This window comes from Schistocerca gregaria, chromosome 5 (assembly GCF_023897955.1).
Source record: "Schistocerca gregaria isolate iqSchGreg1 chromosome 5, iqSchGreg1.2, whole genome shotgun sequence".
Lineage (NCBI taxonomy): Eukaryota > Metazoa > Arthropoda > Insecta > Orthoptera > Acrididae > Schistocerca > Schistocerca gregaria.
Window position 1 is genome coordinate 345,867,422 of NC_064924.1, and position 22,502 is coordinate 345,889,923.

The following is a 22,502-nucleotide window of genomic DNA, read 5'->3' on the forward strand; positions in this document are numbered from 1 at the left end:
GGGATTGGGTGGTCGGCGGTGCGGCGCCTCCGTGTCAATTCGAGGTGCGGCGGTATATACGGCCCGCGATAGCCGCAAGTAGTGCAGCCGTTGTTATCTTGGAGCGCGGCTGTCCGCCGGGCGCCGGGCGCTGGGGGCTGGGAGCTGGCCTCGCCTATCTCCCGCCGGCCGGTTAATTGTGTGCTGCCGAACCCCGCAACCGACTCTCCTTCCTTCGGCTTTTATTTCAGCCGCCGCGGGGCGTCGTCCTGGCGCGCGGTTCTCCACATTGTCAGTACGAGGGCCCTACAACTGTCCGTAACTCTCCTCCTTACGTAGATGGCATCGATATTATCAAAATTGTGACGTGCGTTTTGGATAGTGTAAGATGTTAAAGCACGAGACGAATGACGAAATGTTGTCATTAGCATACGGCGGTCTCTCTGATGGCAACAAAGACCACGGTGCATAACTACCGCGTTTCAGTATTTGACTGGCGATTTACAAACGGTAGACCAACAAGCAACTCACTGAGAGAACTCAGTTCCTGCTACAGTGGCACGAGGCCAATCCATATGAGACGCTTAAACATCTTTCCACCATGTGAATCTTCTCAAGCTTAAATTCATTTTATTTCGTGAACCACTCAAGAAACCGAAACGTATTTTTCGGGATCTAATAATATGCAGAGGAGTGCGTAATTTTATTGCACGTTTAACCTATCTTTGTCTTCTATCAGGCGAGAATCAAGTACGATTTTTAATGGAACTATATACTTCTCAACGCCATTCGAGACCTCCTTGAAAGATAGTTGCAATGACACAATGCTTGTTATTGTTCGATGTGACATTGGAGTGTCCATGTTGTTAACAATAGATACATGCATACATGTCCGACGGAACATAGCAGCCGGCCGCAGTGGTGGAGCGGTTCTGGGAGCTTCAGTCTGGAACCGCGCGACCACTACGGTCGCAGGTTCTAATCCTGACTCGGGAATGGATGTGTGTGATGTCCTTAGGTTAGTTAAGTAGTTCTAAGTTCTAGGGAACTGATGACCTGAGATGTTAAGTCTCATAGTGATCAGAGCCATTTAAACCATTTTGAACGTAGGAAGGTTCTTAACAAAACGGGCACTGCAGTATGGTATTTATCCACCTCGACTTTCAATTAAAGTGCCCTACTCTGTTAGGGAATTACTTAAGGTGTGAACCAGTAGAAGAATGACAACATTTTGAGATTTGCGTGTGGCCGTGAGTCGTACACAGGCAGAGAAGCAGTTAAGGCGACTGCTCGTGTAAAGTGGGAAATCCGAGTTCGAGTTGCAATACGTCATAAAATTTTCACTGACGTCATTCTCTTACACAGCTGATGGTTGTTCACATTCGTAACTGTGAAGACACTTGAGGTACTTGTAATTTTTGGAGTTCAAACCTCTCACAAAAGTATTTAAGATAGAAGATGAATAGCGATGGCAGGCAATGATATTCTCGTAGCTCCATCTGTCTGTGAAAACTCGTAATTCCAGTCACTAATTACTCTATAAGCAAAGAGAGATTTGTAAGAGCATGGATCTCCGTCAATACCTAGGCTTCAAGAATAAAGTTACACATCTAGAAACTTTCTGTATCACTTTACATTATATTTCAAGAAAGCGTTTTTGCTTCACCTGTAAAGTTTAACAGAATGGAGTTACGAGGTTTTCTCTGCCTAGTATTGACAGATAGACGAGCCCTTGCTGTTAAGAGTTAAACTGCAGCTTACTTTATACTGTACCGTGAATTAATGATTCATGACACAGTCGAATTTCCGCCTCATTTGGCTGTTGGCTTCTGCCACAACAGAGCGCCTGCAACAGTGAAAATAGCCGCTCAAATTTGCGAGACGAGGCCTCGGGTGGTGTGCCGTCGTAGCGAGAGCTCTCTGTTGTACAGCACTCAACAGGGAAGGCCAACTTGGAGACTGCGCCGAGGGGTCGTGGGCAGCAGTGGCATAAGAGACTTTATGTGCAGTGCTAGACCACACATGGGCACCAGCCAGTCTTGTTTGTATTCCGGTGCGGCCAGTTCAGGATGTTGACTGAAGAACAGCGTGGGGGCCTTGGAGTTGTGGGGTGGCCACAGTTGTATTGGGACCGGAAGCTGAAGAAGACGAGACTGCGGCTGAGTGAAGGAAGCAGCATCAACTTGCAGCGAGCGTCAGGCAACTGTGGACACTGCTGGATGACTCTTTGTACAAGTCAGGTTTAGTGGTAAATGGCCCAGTGAACAGCCCGTCAAAAACTGAAGACGAATCGAGCGTGAAAACAGGAAGAAAGCGTTCTAAACTGAGAAAAAAGAAGCAAAATTGAAAGTGAACGGCCCAAGCTCAAGATGCGTAACATTGAGCGAATGGCAGGAACCGCGGCGTCACGGTTGAGTCGTCCGGCTACTGCACTGCAAAGCGAGAGATCTGTGTTCACATCTCCCTCATGTCCCCCTTTTCTTTTTTTCAAAAAATTGTGAACGTCCCGTCCGGTTATTGTGAGTCTGTTCTTCTTCTGTAGTCTTGGCAGTTGGCGTACTATACGTTGGTTACATAATAGGAGAATGTGCTACCGTCGCAAGTAAAGGGGGTGAACAATGAGAGCAGGCGGGATATCACATAGACCCCGCAGAGAAATGAAAACAACAAATAAACGTGTGTGAACTGTGTTTCGAACAAGGAATTAAAGAGAGAAAACTTCCAGAACGGAAACAAGATTCATAACATATGGCACAAATAGGATATACGTACGTCTGGAGGTTCCTTCCTTACACTTCGCTGTTGCAAACGGACTTTACACAACGACACAGACACAAATTTCAATAAAGCGTACAGACATGTCAATAGCTGGATGGAAAGTTCATAATTTTGTGGAAAAAAAACAGGGCACAAGTGAGATTTGAACGCAGATCTCCCCATTCACAGTCCACCAGCGTGAACCTATAACCAAGACGTGGTGGCTGTTCACTTTCGCTCCATGTAGCACATCTCAAGCCTGGACCGTTCACTGTTTCGATTTTCCTTTTTTTTTCACAGTTGTGCACACCTTCTACCTATTTTCATGTTTGGTCTCTGTTCAGTTTTTGACGGGGTTGCCACTGAGCCACATTACTACTGAACCTGAGGGGGGTGCGATGGGCAGTTTGCCTTGCCGGCAGCGTGCCACGCACGGCGCTCTGTCCGAGCTCATAGACGCCCCGGCGTGGCTGCCCCAGGACAGCGGCCCCGTGTTTGCAGGACGGGGCGGCCTTTGTCGTCGTCAGAGGAGATCCTTGCCGCAGATGGGAGTATCGAGACAGCCAGAAAGAAGACAAGAGAGCTAGGAACCTTCCAAGAGAGCAGCTGGCTGGACGAGGTGATGCAGTGCAGTGGGGCAGCCTGACGGACTTGCAGTGTGGGTTACTGGTAGCTTGCCACCACACGGGGCGTCCATTCTGGTCGAGCAGCGGATGGTGTGTGACTTTGTGGACCCAGGGAAAGCGTCGCAGCCAGGACTGTGGTTGTGTTAGTTGCAGCGCGTGTATTCGGCTACGACAGTCAAACGAGATTATGTTGGGTGCTGCAATTACACCGAAGCTGTAGCGGGGCCTAGTGTATTAACATTTAGACTCTCTATTTTATTGTCTACTGTGTTCAATGAAATTTTGATCTGTCCTTTCTGTTGACTGTCGTCGTTTTGCTATTCTGATTTACTGTTGCCAGGAGATGCTAACCCGTGTTTGTGTGTTGTGTTACTCATATTTCATTCTTTTGTTGTGTGTTTGTTTCGTCTTAGTCAGGGGATCGGTTTTCGGTTGACTATATTTTAGGATTTTGTATTCTAGGACAAGACTGATTATTGTGTGTCTCTTGTTCCTTTTGTATATTATTCCGTGTCCAATTTATTTTAAATTCGAAGAAATCTAAAAAGAACCCATTATTTTATCATGTACTATATTTTGTTGGATATTAATTTTTTGTATATTGTTAAATTAAAAACCAAATATCTTGCTTGTTTCATTTTGTGCATCTATTCAGAGCTATTGAAATGATTAATAAATATGTTTCGATGTTGCTAAGGGTTTACGCACACACATCCGCCAGCTACTTTTCGTTACATTAGTTTTCTGCGCCACACCACGGCAAATATACGAGTTCAGCTACTATTATCGTAAATGGAACTGCGTGCTAACTTTTAGCATGTCGGAAAAGGTCTAGGAAAACCATTTCAGGTGTGTGAACGTATTCACGCTTAAGTTTTCTGGAAACAAGTAAATAATCGAAAGATTTGATACAACGATGGAGCCTTGTGGAGAGCCCACACTGAAGTATCAGATTCCAGCCTTCTTGCTTTTCCGTTCTCGCACATTTGACGGATGCTTTGCAAGACGTTTTAACGACATCATTAACGATTGTTGTATCACTGTACTCACCTCTTCAAAGCTTTAGAATGCCTTTCAAAAGTATATATTCTTTCGCTCTATTTTTCCTTTTTTTAGAAAAGAAAAACCTACTTGCTTCAGTAGCTCGGTTGATGCAAACATTAAGTGGATTAAACATCGAACAAAACTTGTTTCTTCTCTCCGTGCTATTATTTGTCGGAAACTCCGTTCCATTGTCTTCAACAGTTTACGAAATAAAAAGAGTCCCTTACCAATACACTGAAAGCGATAGTTAAAAAATAACGCGCACGTGAGCATGCACGCCCATCCACCTTTCCTCACACTTTAATCAAACTACATACAAATACGAGGTGAAATGCTAAATAAAAAGAGAATTATACACAAGAATATGAGTCATGCACGAAACATATCTCCAAAGATATAAAAGCACGTAATATATATCACGAAATACAAAGATGATGTTTATAGGATACTTACTTCTTGGAAGCAAACACTCATGAAAATCTTCACAATCCACTACAACAAAGACTACTTAATACTTCGTGTGTATAACCATTTGTGTACACAATTTCGTTTAATCCTCCGGGCACGGATTGCACATGATTGTGTATGAGGTCATGGCCAATATTCAGTACTTCGCTGTACCTTTGTAAATTGTTTAATTTATTGTTATCTGTTGAGCGAACAGAACAGTTGTTGTTTGTCGTAGGTCAATGCATGGCTCTTAGGCTTGTATTAAGAGATGTCCATGTTCCCATTTCTCATCATCGCTTATCACGTATGGAACAGTAATTAGAACGAATGATGTAGGTCTCTATGTTAAATACCATGCCAATGCCATAGACGCTGGCGAAGTGACAACACTGGGATGCCCAAAATTTGTCGAAATCGTAGCTTAGGCTGGCTGGTCATGTAACAAGGACCTCACTTTGCTCACAACCAAGCTACTGGAATGAAACATTTGGGTTTTCTGTTTACCATCAGTTCTCTAGGAAATTACTGAATATAATAAATATAATATCTCTCTCAGCCTGTTAAAGGTCTCGTAGATGTGAGTGTCCCATCGACGTGGACAGTTTCATCATGGAACCAGCCCTGTGGACAAAGCTGTACGATCCGTTACGGATATACATACGCATCAGATTTCGTGGTACTGTTCTCACTCATGTATCAATAATTTCAGTATCCTTATTTAATTTTCATAACTAGCATTTCTGCCGATCAGACATGAAAAGAGGACTGCCCAATTCCAAGAGAACAGAAATGATTTCACATTTTAAATTGAGCCTCTACTTCTTTGCTCAAGCGCCTTAGAATAACTAGAATAGGTTTTAGTCCTTGTAAATGTTGATTTCAGCCTCAAATATTGATTCTTTGTGTGAATTTCAAAACAGAAAAAAATATGGATTGCCCGAAACGGAAGCTTGCATGAACTCTGACACAGGAATTTCAAATTAATATTCGTCATACTGTAAGGTGTCAGGCAAATCCAACACCTTACATGAAAACCCTGACATGATAAGCAAATCCAGTAGTATGTCACATAGCTCGGAATAAATTGTGACATTAAATTAACCAAAGTAATACGAGTAACGAGTGAGCAAATGGAATACCACAGACTAACACAAGAATGCCTAAATGCATGTCGTACCTTCCCACCGTGAGGCAGACGCAGTTCCGAGGGGAGAAACGAGGACAGAAGCCGAGAGCAGAACCGTGTTAAGCTAGATAGGGAGGGGCTGGGCACCCACGCCGCGAGCCTACCTGTACGACTATATAACCCGCACGTTTTAGCGTGAGGCTTTTTCGCGTCTCAGGTACGCCAAGGATCACCCCCAGCCCATGTTAAAAGCTAGAGCCCTCCAGAAAAGCAGTATAGATCTTACGATAACACAAAAAGGGCCACTACCACCCGCAAGTTTTAGCGTGAGACTTTTTCGCGTGTCTGTTACATTAGGATCACTCCCCAGCCCATGTTAAAAGATAGAGCCCTCCAGAAGAGCAGTATAGATCTTACGATAACGCTAAAAGGACCACACTAGCTGCAGGTTTTAACGTGAGACTTTTTAGCGTCTCTGTTACGTTGCAAACTTTAAAAACATTGCCCCACCACGAAAAGTATAACGTTTCTCATTGGATAGACAGAATTTTTGTAGGCGGAGCTTAAGGTTAACATTGAGACCCTGATTGGTCAGATGAAAACATAGCCAGATAGTTTTTTTAAACTAACTTCGGTAAATGGTAGTAAGGAGAAGTTAGAGGGGAGTTGGTTCCGAGACGGCGAGCTGGATGGCTGCTGCGCCGGCCGCTGCCGCCCTGACGCTGCCTTAACACCGACAAGGTAATGAACGCACGCGATGCCGCATTTTTGAACGCACAAGGCTTCACTCAGAACTGCAGAAGTCTCATCTGTTACACCCCTTTTTGCGTAATACAAGTGTCGATCGTTAATTAAAACTCATGGTGTTCACATTTGCCACTTGAAGTAAAGATCTGAAACGCGATGATTTTTCTTTTATATAGTTATTGAGAAGCCACATCAGCCACTGTAATTTACGACAAGTGAGATAAGTAATTAAAGATAATTGAGGGTCACTGTAGATCATTTTGATAGTTTTTTCTTTTGTGAAACTTAAATTTAACCTAGATTATAGATGTGATATGGCATAGGTCATCCTTCGATCGATTGTAGAACTTGAAAACCCATTCAGGGAATATTCGTTCACATTTTTGTTGAACGCAGTTGGTTTTTACCATCCTGTATTAAAACATTTCCTTTTATCAATAGTGCAATTTATAAACGATGTTTTGTGAGTAGAATAAAATTTCCAATGGTAAACTTAACTGCTTTTTCGACGTTATTTTACCAGCTAACTAAAAATAGGAAAGCCTTCAACCCTTTCCACTAAATTTAGTTAGTATTAAGATTCTTTTACAGGGAGTGCAGTGGAGCTGACGCTGAGATCATTTAGTATTTCGTTATATCATCGCTAGTCTCACTGAACTCTTCTCAATTCTACATGTCATGTGTGGTCTGGCGTCTCCTTACCACCAACAGGTCCCAGGTTCAAACTAGTTAATTCCCTAAAAAACACGCTCAGAGCGTCGTTGCGCGAAAGTGGTAGGGAGACACGATATAGTACAAACAGACACCACCATGAATGTTTAGAATAAAGAATAGCCGAGAAAAGTGTAGAAAAAAGCATTACTGAAGTTTAAAAACAACAGAAAAGTACAGAAAAATAACAAATGATTAGAGATCTGTTCTTTCGATAAAGTATACCTCACCAAAGTAAGCCGGCCGCGGTGGTCTAGCGGTTCTAGGCGCTCAGTCCGGAACCGGGTGGCTGCTACGGAGGCAGGTTCGAATCCTGCCTCTGGCATGGATGTGTGTGATGTCCTTAGGTTAGTTAGGTTTAAGTAGTTCTAAGTTCTAGGGGACTGATGACTACAGATGTTAAGTCCCACGGTGCTCAGAGCCATTTGAACCATTTTTTCACCAAAGTACTATAAACTGCAGTCCTTATTATAAACACGTAGGCTTTCGCGATGTATTTGTAGGATAAACTGTTCTCAGGCACCTGCAGCGTTTATTCTCTATAAAAATTCGATTTTATGACAATAACCACCGTATGGTCAGAAAAGCAACTGAGTGTCAGAAGAAACTGGAATCACACAGATGTAAATAATGTAGTAGCGCCCACTGTGACCACAGATTACATGGACGCCAACGATGGAATGCTACTCGCAGCGTTTCCACCAAGAGGTATAACACACGGCACAGTCACGCACATAAACGTACCAACGAAAATGGAAGTAAATCAAATTAGCTCAGGTTCCCCAACCCGACCTTTGTTTTTGGGAGGCTTTCGTCGGTCATCAGGCGAATACCGGAATTGAAAGCTCCTTCTAAGCAACTAAATTGGCATTCCTTATGCTCCACTTCAGGCCTGCTAGATTGTTTGACTGAAAAGAACGCAGTTAGACATACATATAATCATACGAACGCAAAACAGAAATGAATTTAAAGAAATAGCTCCAATTCCCCAATCCGATCTTTGATTTTGAGAGACTTCCGTCGGTCATCAGGCGAATGCCGGACCTGGAAGACCCTCCTCAACATCCTAGTTGGCATTCCTTGCGCTCCGCTCCAAGACTCCTGTATTATTCTGATGAAAAGAACGAAGATCTACAGCAGCCCGCCATGTTCTCACGAAAAACATTTGATCGTTGCTACCAACGTAATCTCTAGTTCTGGTCACAGAAGACACTGCTACCTCGGTTACATTTTTGTGTTTCCATTAATTTCTCTACAGTTGGTTGCTTTCCTGGTGAAGATAACCTTGATTATTGTCGAAAGTTTGGATTTTCATACAGAATTAACACTAGTGCACCGACAAATGCTTTAGATGCTTCGTGTCGTAATCCAGTGATGCACATTGCTTATCAGTACAGAAAAATTTAACAAATTATTTATACAATCACAGGTACTGAAATGAGTTGCCGAATAAACTACGGCATAATGGTTTTGTGGTATCAACGTTCGATACTACACTTGTTAGGGGTTGCAGTTATCGACCGCGATCCGTGTTAGTATCGTTGGACCCGCGCGTCGGGAGCACACAGCTAGTGCCGCTCCGCGGCTTGTATCAAGTTTCTAGCGAGCTCTCGTCCACTCTTGCTCGGGACATCAAGCAGTAAAGTAGTTTAGCCTTCAGCTGATAGGAAGCAACCTCTAACAAGGCGCTTAGCAACGTATAGCCTAATGAGGCCTCAATAGCTATCTGTTTATAATTATATGTATGCAGCCAAGAAGAATCCTGTACAACCAGTTAAGTACGATATATATTATTTCTTACCAACCACTTCTAATTTTTTAGTCTTAGCAGATCCAGACCCTGCAGCCAGCACCTTATCGACGTTACTGACAAACCTGCTGTGATTTATATGTTTCTACACTCCTGGAAATGGAAAAAAGAACACATTGACACCGGTGTGTCAGACCCACCATACTTGCTCCGGACACTGCGAGAGGGCTGTACAAGCAATAATCACACGCACGGCACAGCGGACACACCGGGAACCGCGGTGTTGGCCGTCGAATGGCGCTAGCTGCGCAGCATTTGTGCACCGCCGCCGTCAGTGTCAGCCAGTTTGCCGTGCCATACGGAGCTCCATCGCAGTCTTTAACACTGGTAGCATGCCGCGACAGCGTGGACGTGAACCGTATGTGCAGTTGACGGACTTTGAGCGAGGGCGTATAGTGGGCATGCGGGAGGCCGGGTGGACGTACCGACGAATTGCTCAACACGTGGGGCGTGAGGTCTCCACAGTACATCGATGTTGTCGCCAGTGGTCGGCGGAAGGTGCACGTGCCCGTCGACCTGGGACCGGACCGCAGCGACGCACGGATGCACGCCAAGACCGTAGGATCCTACGCAGTGCCGTAGGGGACCGCACCGCCACTTCCCAGCAAATTAGGGACACTGTTGCTCCTGGGGTATCGGCGAGGACCATTCGCAACCGTCTCCATGAAGCTGGGCTACGGTCCCGCACACCGTTAGGCCGTCTTCCGCTCATGCCCCAACATCGTGCAGCCCGCCTCCAGTGGTGTCGCGACAGGCGTGAATGGAGGGACGAATGGAGACGTGTCGTCTTCAGCGATGAGAGTCGCTTCTGCCTTGGTGCCAATGATGGTCGTATGCGTGTTTGGCGCCGTGCAGGTGAGCGCCACAATCAAGACTGCATACGACCGAGGCACACAGGGCCAACACCCGGCATCATGGTGTGGGGAGCGATCTCCTACACTGGCCGTACATCTCTGGTGATCGTCGAGGGGACACTGAATAGTGCACGGTACATCCAAACCGTCATCGAACCCATCGTTCTATCATTCCTAGACCGGCAAGGGAACTTGCTGTTCCAACAGGACAATGCACGTCCGCATGTATCCCGTGCCACCCAACGTGCTCTAGAAGGTGTAAGTCAACTACCCTGGCCAGCAAGATCTCCGGATCTGTCCCCCATTGAGCATGTTTGGGACTGGATGAAGCGTCGTCTCACGCGGTCTGCACGTCCAGCACGAACGCTGGTCCAACTGAGGCGCCAGGTGGAAATGGCATGGCAAGCCGTTCCACAGGACTACATCCAGCATCTCTACGATCGTCTCCACGGGAGAATAGCAGCCTGCATTGCTGCGAAAGGTGGATATACACTGTACTAGTGCCGACATTGTGGTTGCTGTGTTGCCTGTGTCTATGTGCCTGTGGTTCTGTCAGTGTGATCATGTGATGTATCTGACCCCAGGAATGTGTCAATAAAGTTTCCCCTTCCTGGGACAATGAATTCACGGTGTTCTTATTTCAATTTCCAGGAGTGTATTTAGCATTGGCCACGAGTCAACATTGGTGACGACTCGTTCGTCGTCATCATAACAGATTTAATATTGAAAAATGCGAAGAGGCATAGCCGGGTGAGAAATATTCCGATATGGTGAACAAGGATGACCAAAGTGCTACAAGTTGCCCCTATAAATGAAAACAACTTGTGTAACAGTAAGGCGGAGTCAAATAATTTAATGTAATTACAGAATAATTTAACTGATTTCCGCTCTGACAGTCCAGAAAGCATTCTGCGTTCACCACAAACGCCATCATAGCCTTTGAGTAAAATTAGGGAGCACACAATGACGTCATTTTACGAAGTGACGCATGTGAACTGCTGCTAGAGTTGCCGACACGGGCGGTATAGCGTCGAAGTTGTCGTTCGCAGGCAACTTGTAGTCCTGAGCGTAGTCTCCGCTAGAGAGAAACACTGCTTTACAATAAACCCCGTAAATCTCCACGCTTTAAGATAAGATCACAAGAAAACGATAGAATAAAAAAGCAAAACGTGTAATGCGCGTCGTGAAGAAAGCAAGGCTGTAATATTCCGCCTGCACTAACGGGCTACGCTAAACGGCAGAATCATCGCATCGATCTGCCGGTGCACGATGGGACGTTATGTAAATAACTCTGTCGCCCCTGAACATTTATTTTCCGCGGAGCTCAGTCAGTTCTTTATTTACTCAGTTCAGGCTGTTTAGATTGTATCACACAAACAACCCGACAGTTTTGTACAAATAGACGAAGTAAATAGCAACAGACGTCGACGTTAAATAAAAACTCTGTTATGCTCTTATAACACAAACCAACGCAACACCTAAGCAGCGCTTCAGTTCACGAAAACAAAATTCTGAAGTAGATTTCCTGTTCAGATAACGTAGATGTTTATGTGGCATGAATAGTAATTGTTACGAAATGTATAAGAGTTTACTTCGTAAGCTACGTCATCAGGAATACATAATGATAGTCAGCATTATTATTTTTCTTTTCTCACAGCTGCACAGCAAAATAAAACTGCGGATATAATGTCATTGTCGTAAGGTAGTAAGACAATGATAAAATCCAAAGACGAAGAAAAAAAAAGAGGCTTCTCTCTGTGGAATGTCTACGGTATTATAGTGGAAACGTGTAAAATGCTAGCAGCATCAGTTATTACTACCTGAAAAACATAGGTATCATTATAATTCAGTAATTTCTTAAGTGACTTGTCAAGTTACAGAGTCTCGCGGGGACAAATTTAGTGGCATATTTTCCAACCGTACTTTCATGCGGGGAATGATACACACTTCACGTATGGCGTATAAAAAAGACGCGACATCCTCAAAACATTGAGACTGCGGGTGGTCGACGACGGGTACCATGTTTTCAGCTGTTTCCCTTGACGGATGGTTTCATTCATAAGGCTTGGGCAGTGTATGGAGCGCTTTCCCCTGATGTACAAGGGTGTCAGGATTTATAGACTAAGCACACAAGAAATTCTGCACTGACCAGACTGAATCTGAGGGCTTTCCTATGACGGTATTTCTTGAGACAGAAATCAATGGAGACATCCCAGTATCGTAGGCTGACTAAAAATCCAAAACATTAAACATTTTCCTGGAGTCGCTCTTGGCTCAATCATGGCGGGTATTCGAGCGCAAAATGTAAAATAAAGAAGTTGCGAGATTTGTGCTTCTGGTATGGCTCAAAGCAGGGACGATAACGCTTCTGGTTTATGGAGCGGCAGATTCACGATCCAAATACGTAGTGGGAACATGTTGTTCCGGTCCCAAACACCAACTATTACTTTAACAAATAGCAATAGATGGCTGAATGATCTTCCGATCTAGTAACATATTTACGAGCATCGGAATTTTAAGGCTAGAATCAGTGGAGAAAAAATTGTGGCCTTATCTCTGGAGGTCAAAGCGAGGCTCGCAACCTTACTGCCACAATCTGATAAACAGAGGCCTAACACACGAAGGCATATATGATTAATAAGATTTTATCATTATAATTTGATATGCAGATACGTGAAATTCTTCCTTTCCAGCACTTCGAATACTGTGTACTAGCACTCACCTCAACGACTCACGATAACGTATTCGTAACGGAGTCCGTCTACTCTTCGTAGTACAAATTCCGCATCTACGTATTAGTTCAGATGTTTTAATGAAAATAATGGAGCTATATTGCATTTGTACTGTATTGTCTTGTATGTTAACCGGGAGCCCAGAAGCGACGGAGAGGCTCCGTCCCCGCCGCAGCCGCAGTGGTCCACAACCCCACGACGACTACCGCAGTCCACTGCATTCGACGGTGCAGATGGAAAACCGCCAAAAACCATCCACAGACTGGCAGGCTCATCGGACCTCGACACAAGTCCGCTGGGTGGATTCGTAGCGGGGACCAAGCGCTCCTTCCCAATCCAGAAAGCCGTGCGTGAGGCCACACGGCTAACCGGGCGTGCTATATTGAATTTCCTTGGTTTTGAGAACAAAGCGTAAAAGTAACAAATCTTCCAATTTGCCTTCTTTTAAAACAATATCTTGGGCCACAGTCTTTAAAAACGAGAATATTGTAACAACAAAAAGTATCTGGTGTGTGCGCCCGTGTGTGTTTGTGTGAGTGAGTGAGTGAGTGTGTGTGTGTGTGTGAGGAGAGAGAGAGAGAGAGAGAGAGAGAGAGAGAGAGAGAGAGGTGGGCGCGGACTTGAAAGAGAGGGAAATGAATACCTATAAGAAAAAGGTTAAGGGAATAACAATGTAACATTGAGGGATAAAGAGACAGAAGGCAGATGAAAAGAAGCCGCCAAGTCAGATGTACAAATATAAGTCTTTCCTTTCTCACCAGCTATGCGGCCTTACCAAAGAGCGCATTAAGAGATGAAAATATGGTACGCATCTCCGAGAACTTAGCGGCGATTAAAAACACCCAAAACATTTGCTACGTGAAGGGTAAAATGGAATCAAATAGTGTTTTATGGCTGGATTTCAATAAAACGAGGCCTGAAGTATGGAGTATATACATTATTATCAAAATAGGAATTTGCTGTTTTGACATACGGACACATGTTGAAAAAGGTAAATCGTAAGTCAGGAATCAAATTTATCTCATGAAAAATGTGACGTAGGGTTGCACCTTATGGCCACTGTTTTTCATCTTACATTTCAAAGAATCAATGAGAGTCATGAAAGGTAATTTCAGGAAAACAGCAAAATTACAAATAAACTGAGAAGAAGTTAAAGAAATTCAAATATCGAGGAACCATGGTAACACAATATTACCGAAACAAGAAAACGCCACAAGCAGACTTAGGCGATAAAAGTTCTCAAGAACATAGCTCTAGTATATTTGCGTACTCAGAGATTTGAGAAATATACTTGTGAAACCTTAAGTCCAGGCCACAATAATATATTGCGGTGAAACACTTGGAAAAGTATGGGAAAACCTGAAAAGAAGAAATTACGAGAACTTGAAATTTATTGCTCCAAGCAGATGCTAAAAATTATGTGCACAGGTCTGGTAAGGAATGAGAAATTACTCGAGAGAATAACCAAGACTAGAAGTTGATGCAAAGGCTTCCCAAAAAATAAAGGAAGAAGATCAGAGTTTATTTCGTTGACATCGAGACCGTCAGAGATGAACTAGAAGCTCAATTGGAGGATTGGATAGGGAGTGGCTGTAGCCTATTTAGAGACTTATCCAGGCATTGGTCTGATGCAATTTAAGGAATGAGCAGAAATGTAATTTTGGATAGCTGATTTGATTCCAGCTGCTCCAATATACAAGTCGCTGCTACCGCGTCAAGTCTATCAGCACTACAGAAAAAGAGAGATAAGATGATTATCTGATGAGACATGGTATCTCGCCCGTGGAAAGAGCAGTGTCAGAGAAAGACTGGAGTATGTAAAACAGATTACTGGGAACGCAGAATGTAGTAGGTATGGTAAAATGACGAGTAATAGCACAATAGCAAAATAGTAGAAGCAGTAAAAATAAACAAATGGAAAAGTAAATGAAAGAAAAGTTCGTGTAAGATAACGGGAATCTTTCAGAAGCAAACAATTCTAGGTTCTGTTCTCGAGTATCAGAACGACACGTGCAGTAAAGTTTGAGGGATCAGCTAGGAAGGCTGGGGAACGTGTAGCGGCGCAACCGCATCGCGTCCCGAGTACACCGCAACAGGTGGGCGTGACGAGGGCCAGAGGTCACGGCAGCGCCGCCGGCGACGGTGTCTGCGGCGCGACACGCGTCTTCCTTCTGCTCCCGACTGATGCTGGACAGCGGCTCAGCGTCACGGCTGGTGGGTCTCCAGCTGAGGACACGGTAGCAGCTGTCAACAGGAACAGCCCGAGTCTGGCTAGCCGTACGTGTAGTCTGTGCAGCAGAAGTCGGCTAGCCACATCACAACTACTATATTCTTCACAATTATTATTTGGTGCAGAGCTCGTTTAGTATCCAGATAGAAGGTTACTTCAAGATGCAGTCAGTGACTTTGAAGCAAATGACGGCCACAATGACTAACAAAGCCTTAAAACGGAGCACACCTCCAGTCATGGTAGGTCAATTTCCAAGTCAGTATACACAATCTCACTCCCTGCTCAGTAGTAGATTCTTTTTAAACAGGTTATACACTACCTAATCAAGAGTCTCCGGACACCTTTGACTGGACATTAATATCGGGGCTTGAACTCTACTGGGGACTCTGCAATGAGGTGTCTAGGAGTCTCTGGATGAATTCTTCCTCAAGAGCCGAAACCAGAGAAGGTAATGATGTTAAGTGCCGGGGTATGGAGCGAAGTCTACGTCCTAACTCATCACAGAGGTATTCCATTGGGTTCAGGCTGGGACTCTGGGAAGGGCAGTCCATTTCACCAATGTAATTGCTTCAGAGATGGTATTTTATGGTAGAATGCATTGTTGTACTTGTACGACCATCGTCTCCGAAATGTACCTCCATTGAATGCAGTACACAGCGCTTTAAAATTTGTTCATATTCTTCCTCATTTAGGATCTTCTTAAGCGGAATAACTAGACCACAACGTAATCACAAAAAACAGCCACCCGCGTTAACAATAACTCCTACGTACTTAGCTGGTGGCAGTACCCATGATGGCGGGTGACGTTCTCCAGGTATTCGCCAAACCCAGAGTCTTCCAGCGGATTACCACAGGGTATAACGTGACTCATCATTCCAAATGAACCTTTCCCCCCTCCCCCCAGCACGGGATCCCGGGTTTGATTCCCGGCGGGGTCAGGGATTTTCACCTGCCTCGAGATGACTCCAGGTGTTTGTGTTGTCCTCATCATTTCATCCTCATTCATTAGCGTGGCGAGATTGGACTGAGTGAAGGTTGGGAATTTTTTCGGGCGCTGATAACCGCGCAGTTGAGCGCCCCCACAAACCAAACATCATCATCAATATCAAGCGTCCCTTAGCGCTCACTGCAGATACGTTAGGCTTATGAGGAGCTGCTCCACCCCTGTATATCACCAACGTCGACTTAGACAGTCGTAAAAGGATGGAAATGTCCTGGTGGATGGGTTACTCAACTGACATCCAATGACTAGTCCACGCTTGAAGCCACTGAGTTTTCTTGATTAAGCTATTCTGTTCTTACTGCTCCTCCAATGACAACACAATGCACCGCGCGTTCTTCCACACTGGTCATCTATTGGTCAATACTGCATTACATCGGAGAGTGTGGACACTTTGATTATTTAGTGTAAGTGTATCGTGTCGTGTGTGTTGACAGTCTTCACACATACGATGTCTTTCATTGGAGCGTTAGGTTAGTAGTAATTATATGACCAACTAACATCAATCATATGAAGCGCGTAAAGATTAGTAGGTGAATTACTGCTATGTACTCAACGCAAGTTTGTTGCCCAACTGAAAGAGTTATAAAAATTTTTCGCACCAGTTCTGAGTAAGTCAGGGGTAGATGCAAATCCTGGCTTACGATGTTTGATAGAATATTCTCACCGTCGTTTTTGACGAGACATCAGCACTGCGAAAAATGTCAGTTCAAGATTCGCGACCCAGTGCTACCTTTTATTAAACGTTCTACTTCTTTATTAACACTATCATTGGTCTAGCAGCTAACGGTGTCACGGGGTACCAGTAAAACGCACTCTACCAGTTACCACTGAGGATCATCTTTCGTCCTTATTTAAAACTGAGCATTAACTCGTTGACTGCAATTTTTCTGAACTTGTAGCAATGGTATTCCACAGAATTTACAAAGAAAATGTCAACCAAAAACTAATACCATCCATTTGCTTGTAGGATCATAGGAGATAGACCAACAGTATTACGTGTGTGGCGTTGCTGAATTGTGACGTACGGCAACAAACGTTATGGACATTGTAAGTTTCTGGGTGACCCTTTCGTGGACGTTGTCAGGTTGACTACTAGCTTGTTTGGAAAACTAACAACTGCACAAAGGAATGCGCTACTCAAAAGAAAATTAACCATACAATGAAGGCTTTCTCGACCGGTTGTTTCAGCTGCTGAGAATTCTTCCCGGTTGTATAGCAGTGATCCATGGAACCCTTCAATCCCTCACATTTCGTCCAAGACTACGTTGGACATCTTCGGAGGTGCTCCTGATTGTGTTGAGTCTTGCCGAAAATTAACCCTCAAAAGTAGCCTCAGTCACGAGCTGTCCAAACGGGAAGCAGCAAACCATCTCCGGTGGTAGAGATGGAATACATCTCGGTTTTAATCACGCAGAATCACTGTAGGTCCGCCTGAAAAGTAGCAGGTTTCACGCCCTTAGCAGTCCATATTCCTATGATTTGACCACTAGTTCCTAAAACAAGCTCAAGCAAACGTCCTCAAGAACTGGCAAGTGCCACAAGGTTTCCTATTTCTTCTTCTGTTCCAATTTACTGGACGCAGCTGTATTAAGGCAAGTCTATGTCTGGGTGAGAGTGGCACTGCAATGTTCTGCGCCTCGGAAAGAAGCAGATGAAGCTCTTCGTCCGTTTAGGACACACTGAATACAGAATAGCTAATATAACCTTTCACTTCCTGTGCTGTTTTCTTCTCTTAATATGACATACAGAAGTCACACAGCTCTTCAAGTGGTTCCTAAACGATCATATGTTTTGCAGTATATTGGAGTAGCTACACTTGAAAATGTTTTGGCGCTACAAAACCGAATCTGTAGATACCGGGCGACAGAAATGAATGTTTTTAACATGAGAACACTTTGTATGCACTTCAGAATGTCTCCTTGAATGTCCAAATTTCTTCCATTACCTTTGCATTTTGCACCTTCCTTTCGTTTTGCCGCCAAATGATCTTAGAGCTGGGGGAGGAATAAATACCAATCACGCTATTTAATCAGTAGATATTGACGTGACGTTCTCTTTTATACTGACCGTCTCATTTGCAAGAAGAGAGACAGGGCCTAGTGTTCAAAATCCCGCCGACGGAGCGTCATTTGCAGATCAAGTGTAAATTCTGTCGCGGAAGATGAAGGGGAAGAGTTATCCTGGTCCTGAATCAAATATGTGAGAAGTGAATAAGGAAAATTACATGTACGCATTTGTGCCAGAATAAGTGACAGGAGAAACGCATCGGAGCATGGTACATTGTCGTTACTAATATATATCTGTTATAGTATCTTATTCTTACACCCATTTCTGTGCCTTTTTTTGCTGCCCTTTCATTGTCTCCGGTATTATCTTGTTTCATTATTAACGAATGTCCCTTTGGCAGATGCTTTTAGCAGTTATTATTTTTTTTTACGTCAGACTAATTTTGAATGATCACATTTTTAGTGATGCTTTGAAGTTAGTTACTTGGTATATACAGTTTCCAGGAAAGTGTTATAAAGAGCTTGGATGAAATGATGGATAAAATTATGATATAGCCAAACAATTATTTACTTACAAACACATATTGCTGCAGAGTGTGGTAGTTCACTAGTTGAGAAAGTCTACTCGCATTCTGAAGGAGAACTGTTAAGATCTCCGTCCGTTATTTCTGACGTGCGGTTTCCGTGACCTTCCTAAATCATATTTACTACATTTCAGAGACCTTCTGACAGTACGAGATCATTTTAGAGGCTGTGCTACACTTGTGGTTCGGTAGTAAACGTAATATTATAATGCAGGAACCTGCTGTCAGAGCGTAGGACTCGATGTAACACCTAAGCGAACTCTCTGGCGGCTATGGCAAGGTACTTCTTTCTCTGTTATTGACAGCCCCTTATTCTGTATCTCTGTAACCGCGAAATATTAAAAATACGATATGACTGACAACAAAATATTCTACAACATCTCAAATTATGTTTATTTGTATATAAACTGAATTTATTTATATTAGGTAGTAAATACACTCCTGGAAATTGAAATAAGAACACCGTGAATTCATTGTCCCAGGAAGGGGAAACTTTATTGACACATTCCTGGGGTCAGATACATCACATGATCACACTGACAGAACCACAGGCACATAGACACAGGCAACACAGCAACCACAATGTCGGCACTAGTACAGTGTATATCCACCTTTCGCAGCAATGCAGGCTGCTATTCTCCCATGGAGACGATCGTAGAGATGCTGGATGTAGTCCTGTGGAACGGCTTGCCATGCCATTTCCACCTGGCGCCTCAGTTGGACCAGCGTTCGTGCTGGACGTGCAGACCGCGTGAGACGACGCTTCATCCAGTCCCAAACATGCTCAATGGGGGACAGATCCGGAGATCTTGCTGGCCAGGGTAGTTGACTTACACCTTCTAGAGCACGTTGGGTGGCACGGGATACATGCGGACGTGCATTGTCCTGTTGGAACAGCAAGTTCCCTTGCCGGTCTAGGAATGATAGAACGATGGGTTCGATGACGGTTTGGATGTACCGTGCACTATTCAGTGTCCCCTCGACGATCACCAGAGATGTACGGCCAGTGTAGGAGATCGCTCCCCACACCATGATGCCGGGTGTTGGCCCTGTGTGCCTCGGTCGTATGCAGTCTTGATTGTGGCGCTCACCTGCACGGCGCCAAACACGCATACGACCATCATTGGCACCAAGGCAGAAGCGACTCTCATCGCTGAAGACGACACGTCTCCATTCGTCCCTCCATTCACGCCTGTCGCGACACCACTGGAGGCGGGCTGCACGATGTTGGGGCATGAGCGGAAGACGGCCTAACGGTGTGCGGGACCGTAGCCCAGCTTCATGGAGACGGTTGCGAATGGTCCTCGCCGATACCCCAGGAGCAACAGTGTCCCTAATTTGCTGGGAAGTGGCGGTGCGGTCCCCTACGGCACTGCGTAGGATCCTACGGTCTTGGCGTGCATCCGTGCGTCGCTGCGGTCCGGTCCCAGGTCGACGGGCACGTGCACCTTCCGCCGACCACTGGCGACAACATCGATGTACTGTGGAGACTTCACGCCCCACGTGTTGAGCAATTCGGCGGTACGTCCACCCGGCCTCCCGCATGCCCACTATACGCCCTCGCTCAAAGTCCGTCAACTGCACATACGGTTCACGTCCACGCTGTCGCGGCATGCTACCAGTGTTAAAGACTGCGATGGAGCTCCGTATGGCACGGCAAACTGGCTGACACTGACGGCGGCGGTGCACAAATGCTGCGCAGCTAGCGCCATTCGACGGCCAACACCGCGGTTCCTGGTGTGTCCGCTGGGCCGTGCGTGTGATCATTGCTTGTACAGCCCTCTCGCAGTGTCCGGAGCAAGTATGGTGGGTCTGACACACCGGTGTCAATGTGTTCTTTTTTCCATTTCCAGGAGTGTATGTCCAGAAATTAATTAAAGAATACACAAGGGAATGGACTGTTACTGTAAATGTAAACTCACGTGAATAAAAGGAAATCACAGTAAATCTCAGATTTCAAATGCTGGTTAATATAAATATTGTAAAAATGAAAAATATGTCACTTGATGGTTTGTGTCTCTAGCAAAGTCTCGCCCGAGATCCAAATTTCTAGGTAGCAGATTGTGCTCCATATGTAAAGACATCGATAATCTCGAAGCGTTAATATGTAACAATTATTTTGAATGAAAACAGTGTTTCATATTCTAACCGGCAGCTGTGACACGTTTTCATTGAGATTACACATCGAATGAAGTCTAAGACTCTGTTTGATGATGATGATGATGTTTGGTTTGTGGGGCGGTCAACTGCGCCGTCATCAGAGCCCATACAAGGTCCCAGTTTTTTCACAGTCCAGTTTTTACGCAGTCCAATCTAGCCATTGTCACGAATAGTAATGATGATGATGATGATGATGATGATGATGATGATGAAATGATGAGGACAACACAAACACCCAGTCCACGGGCGTAGAATATCCCCTACCCGGCCGGAAATCGAACCCGGGACCCCGTGATCCAGAGGCAGCAACGCTAGCCACTAGACCACGAGCTGCGGACTAAAACTCTGTGGAAATGGAGTTCTGGAAACCTCATATGAATTCGTTAAATTGGAAAAAAACGAAAAGAATCTCTTAACAAGTGGCCAGCAAAGAGTTACGACAGATTCATCAGTATCTAATGGACAAATGGGTCAATGTTTTCTATATTCAATGTGACAAACTAAAGTGAGGAAAAACAGAAATCGCAACGCCAAGAAGGAGCCGTGCCGTGCGACATAAGCGAAAGTTGGTAGGCGTGTTACTACGTCAGATATATGGCACCTGTTCAAATTTCGCACCGGTCGCGCGATAGTGGCGCTAGTAGCGCCACTATGAATATGCAAATTGGGTTACCTTTAGATACACACTGTAATGTCTGTGAGGATTAGTCACCTTCGAGATTGGATGTGGTGATTTGATGTTAGTCAAGAATGCCCTTTAAGGTGACAAAGACGCAATTATCAACACCTCACGATGTTTGAACAAGGTCGTGTAATATGTGGGTGTTTCTTCTGCGGTAGTGCAGAAAGAAATAACAGGAACATAGCCACTGCACATGATTGCTGGTAGCGGTGGTCATGAGACTCTGTGGTAACAAGAAGATCGAGCTGCGGACGGCCATTTGACGCTAGCGAGAGGGAAGACCATCGCGTTTGGCGTATGGCTCGGACGCATTGTGCTGCATCTGCAACGACAATTTGAGCGGCAGTTGGCAACCCGGTGACACAAAGAACTGTTACAAATCGGTTACTTCAATGCCAACACCGAGCCAGATGCCATGTAGCACGCATTCTGCTGGCCCCAAACCACCACTACTTCTACTTCAGTGGTGTCAAGCGAGAGCTGATTGGAGGGCAGGGTGGAGGTCTGTTGTGTTTTCTGCAGAAGGCTGGATCTGCCTCATTTCCAGTGGTGACCGTCCAGCTGAGGGCCTGCATGCAATGTGCCTGTGTGCTAGACTCACTGGACATACAGCTGGAGTTATGGTCTGGGATGCGACTTCGTATGACAGAGGAGCACTCTCGTTGTTGCGCCACGCACCCTGACTGCAAATTTGTACGTCAGTCTGGTGGTGCCGCCATTCTTGAACAGCATTACAGGGGTTGCTTTCCAACAGAACAAAGCTCGCCCTCATACCGATGTTTTAACCCAATGTGCTCTGCAGAGTGTCGACCTGTTACCTTGTCCTGCTCGCTCACCAGATCTGTCTCCAATCGAGCACATTGAGGACGTCGTCGGACGATTGCTCCAGCGTCATTCACAAACAGCGTTCACCCTGAATTGTCTGACCAAGTCAGCAGCATGAAACTCTAGCCCACAATCTGACATCCGGCACGTACACAACAGTGCATGCACGTTTGCAT

At 44.9% G+C, this 22,502-nt stretch overlaps 1 protein-coding gene across 1 annotated transcript in view; it reads right to left on the bottom strand.

Annotated features, from left to right (window-relative positions):
- LOC126273335 (uncharacterized) overlaps positions 1-22,502 on the bottom strand; it is a 75,063-nt gene that overhangs the window by 47,236 nt on the left and 5,325 nt on the right. The window contains exon 2 of the mRNA XM_049976881.1: positions 14,960-15,080. Within this exon, the coding sequence (XP_049832838.1) occupies positions 14,960-15,080 (121 nt within the window). The remainder of the gene's footprint in view (positions 1-14,959; positions 15,081-22,502) is intronic.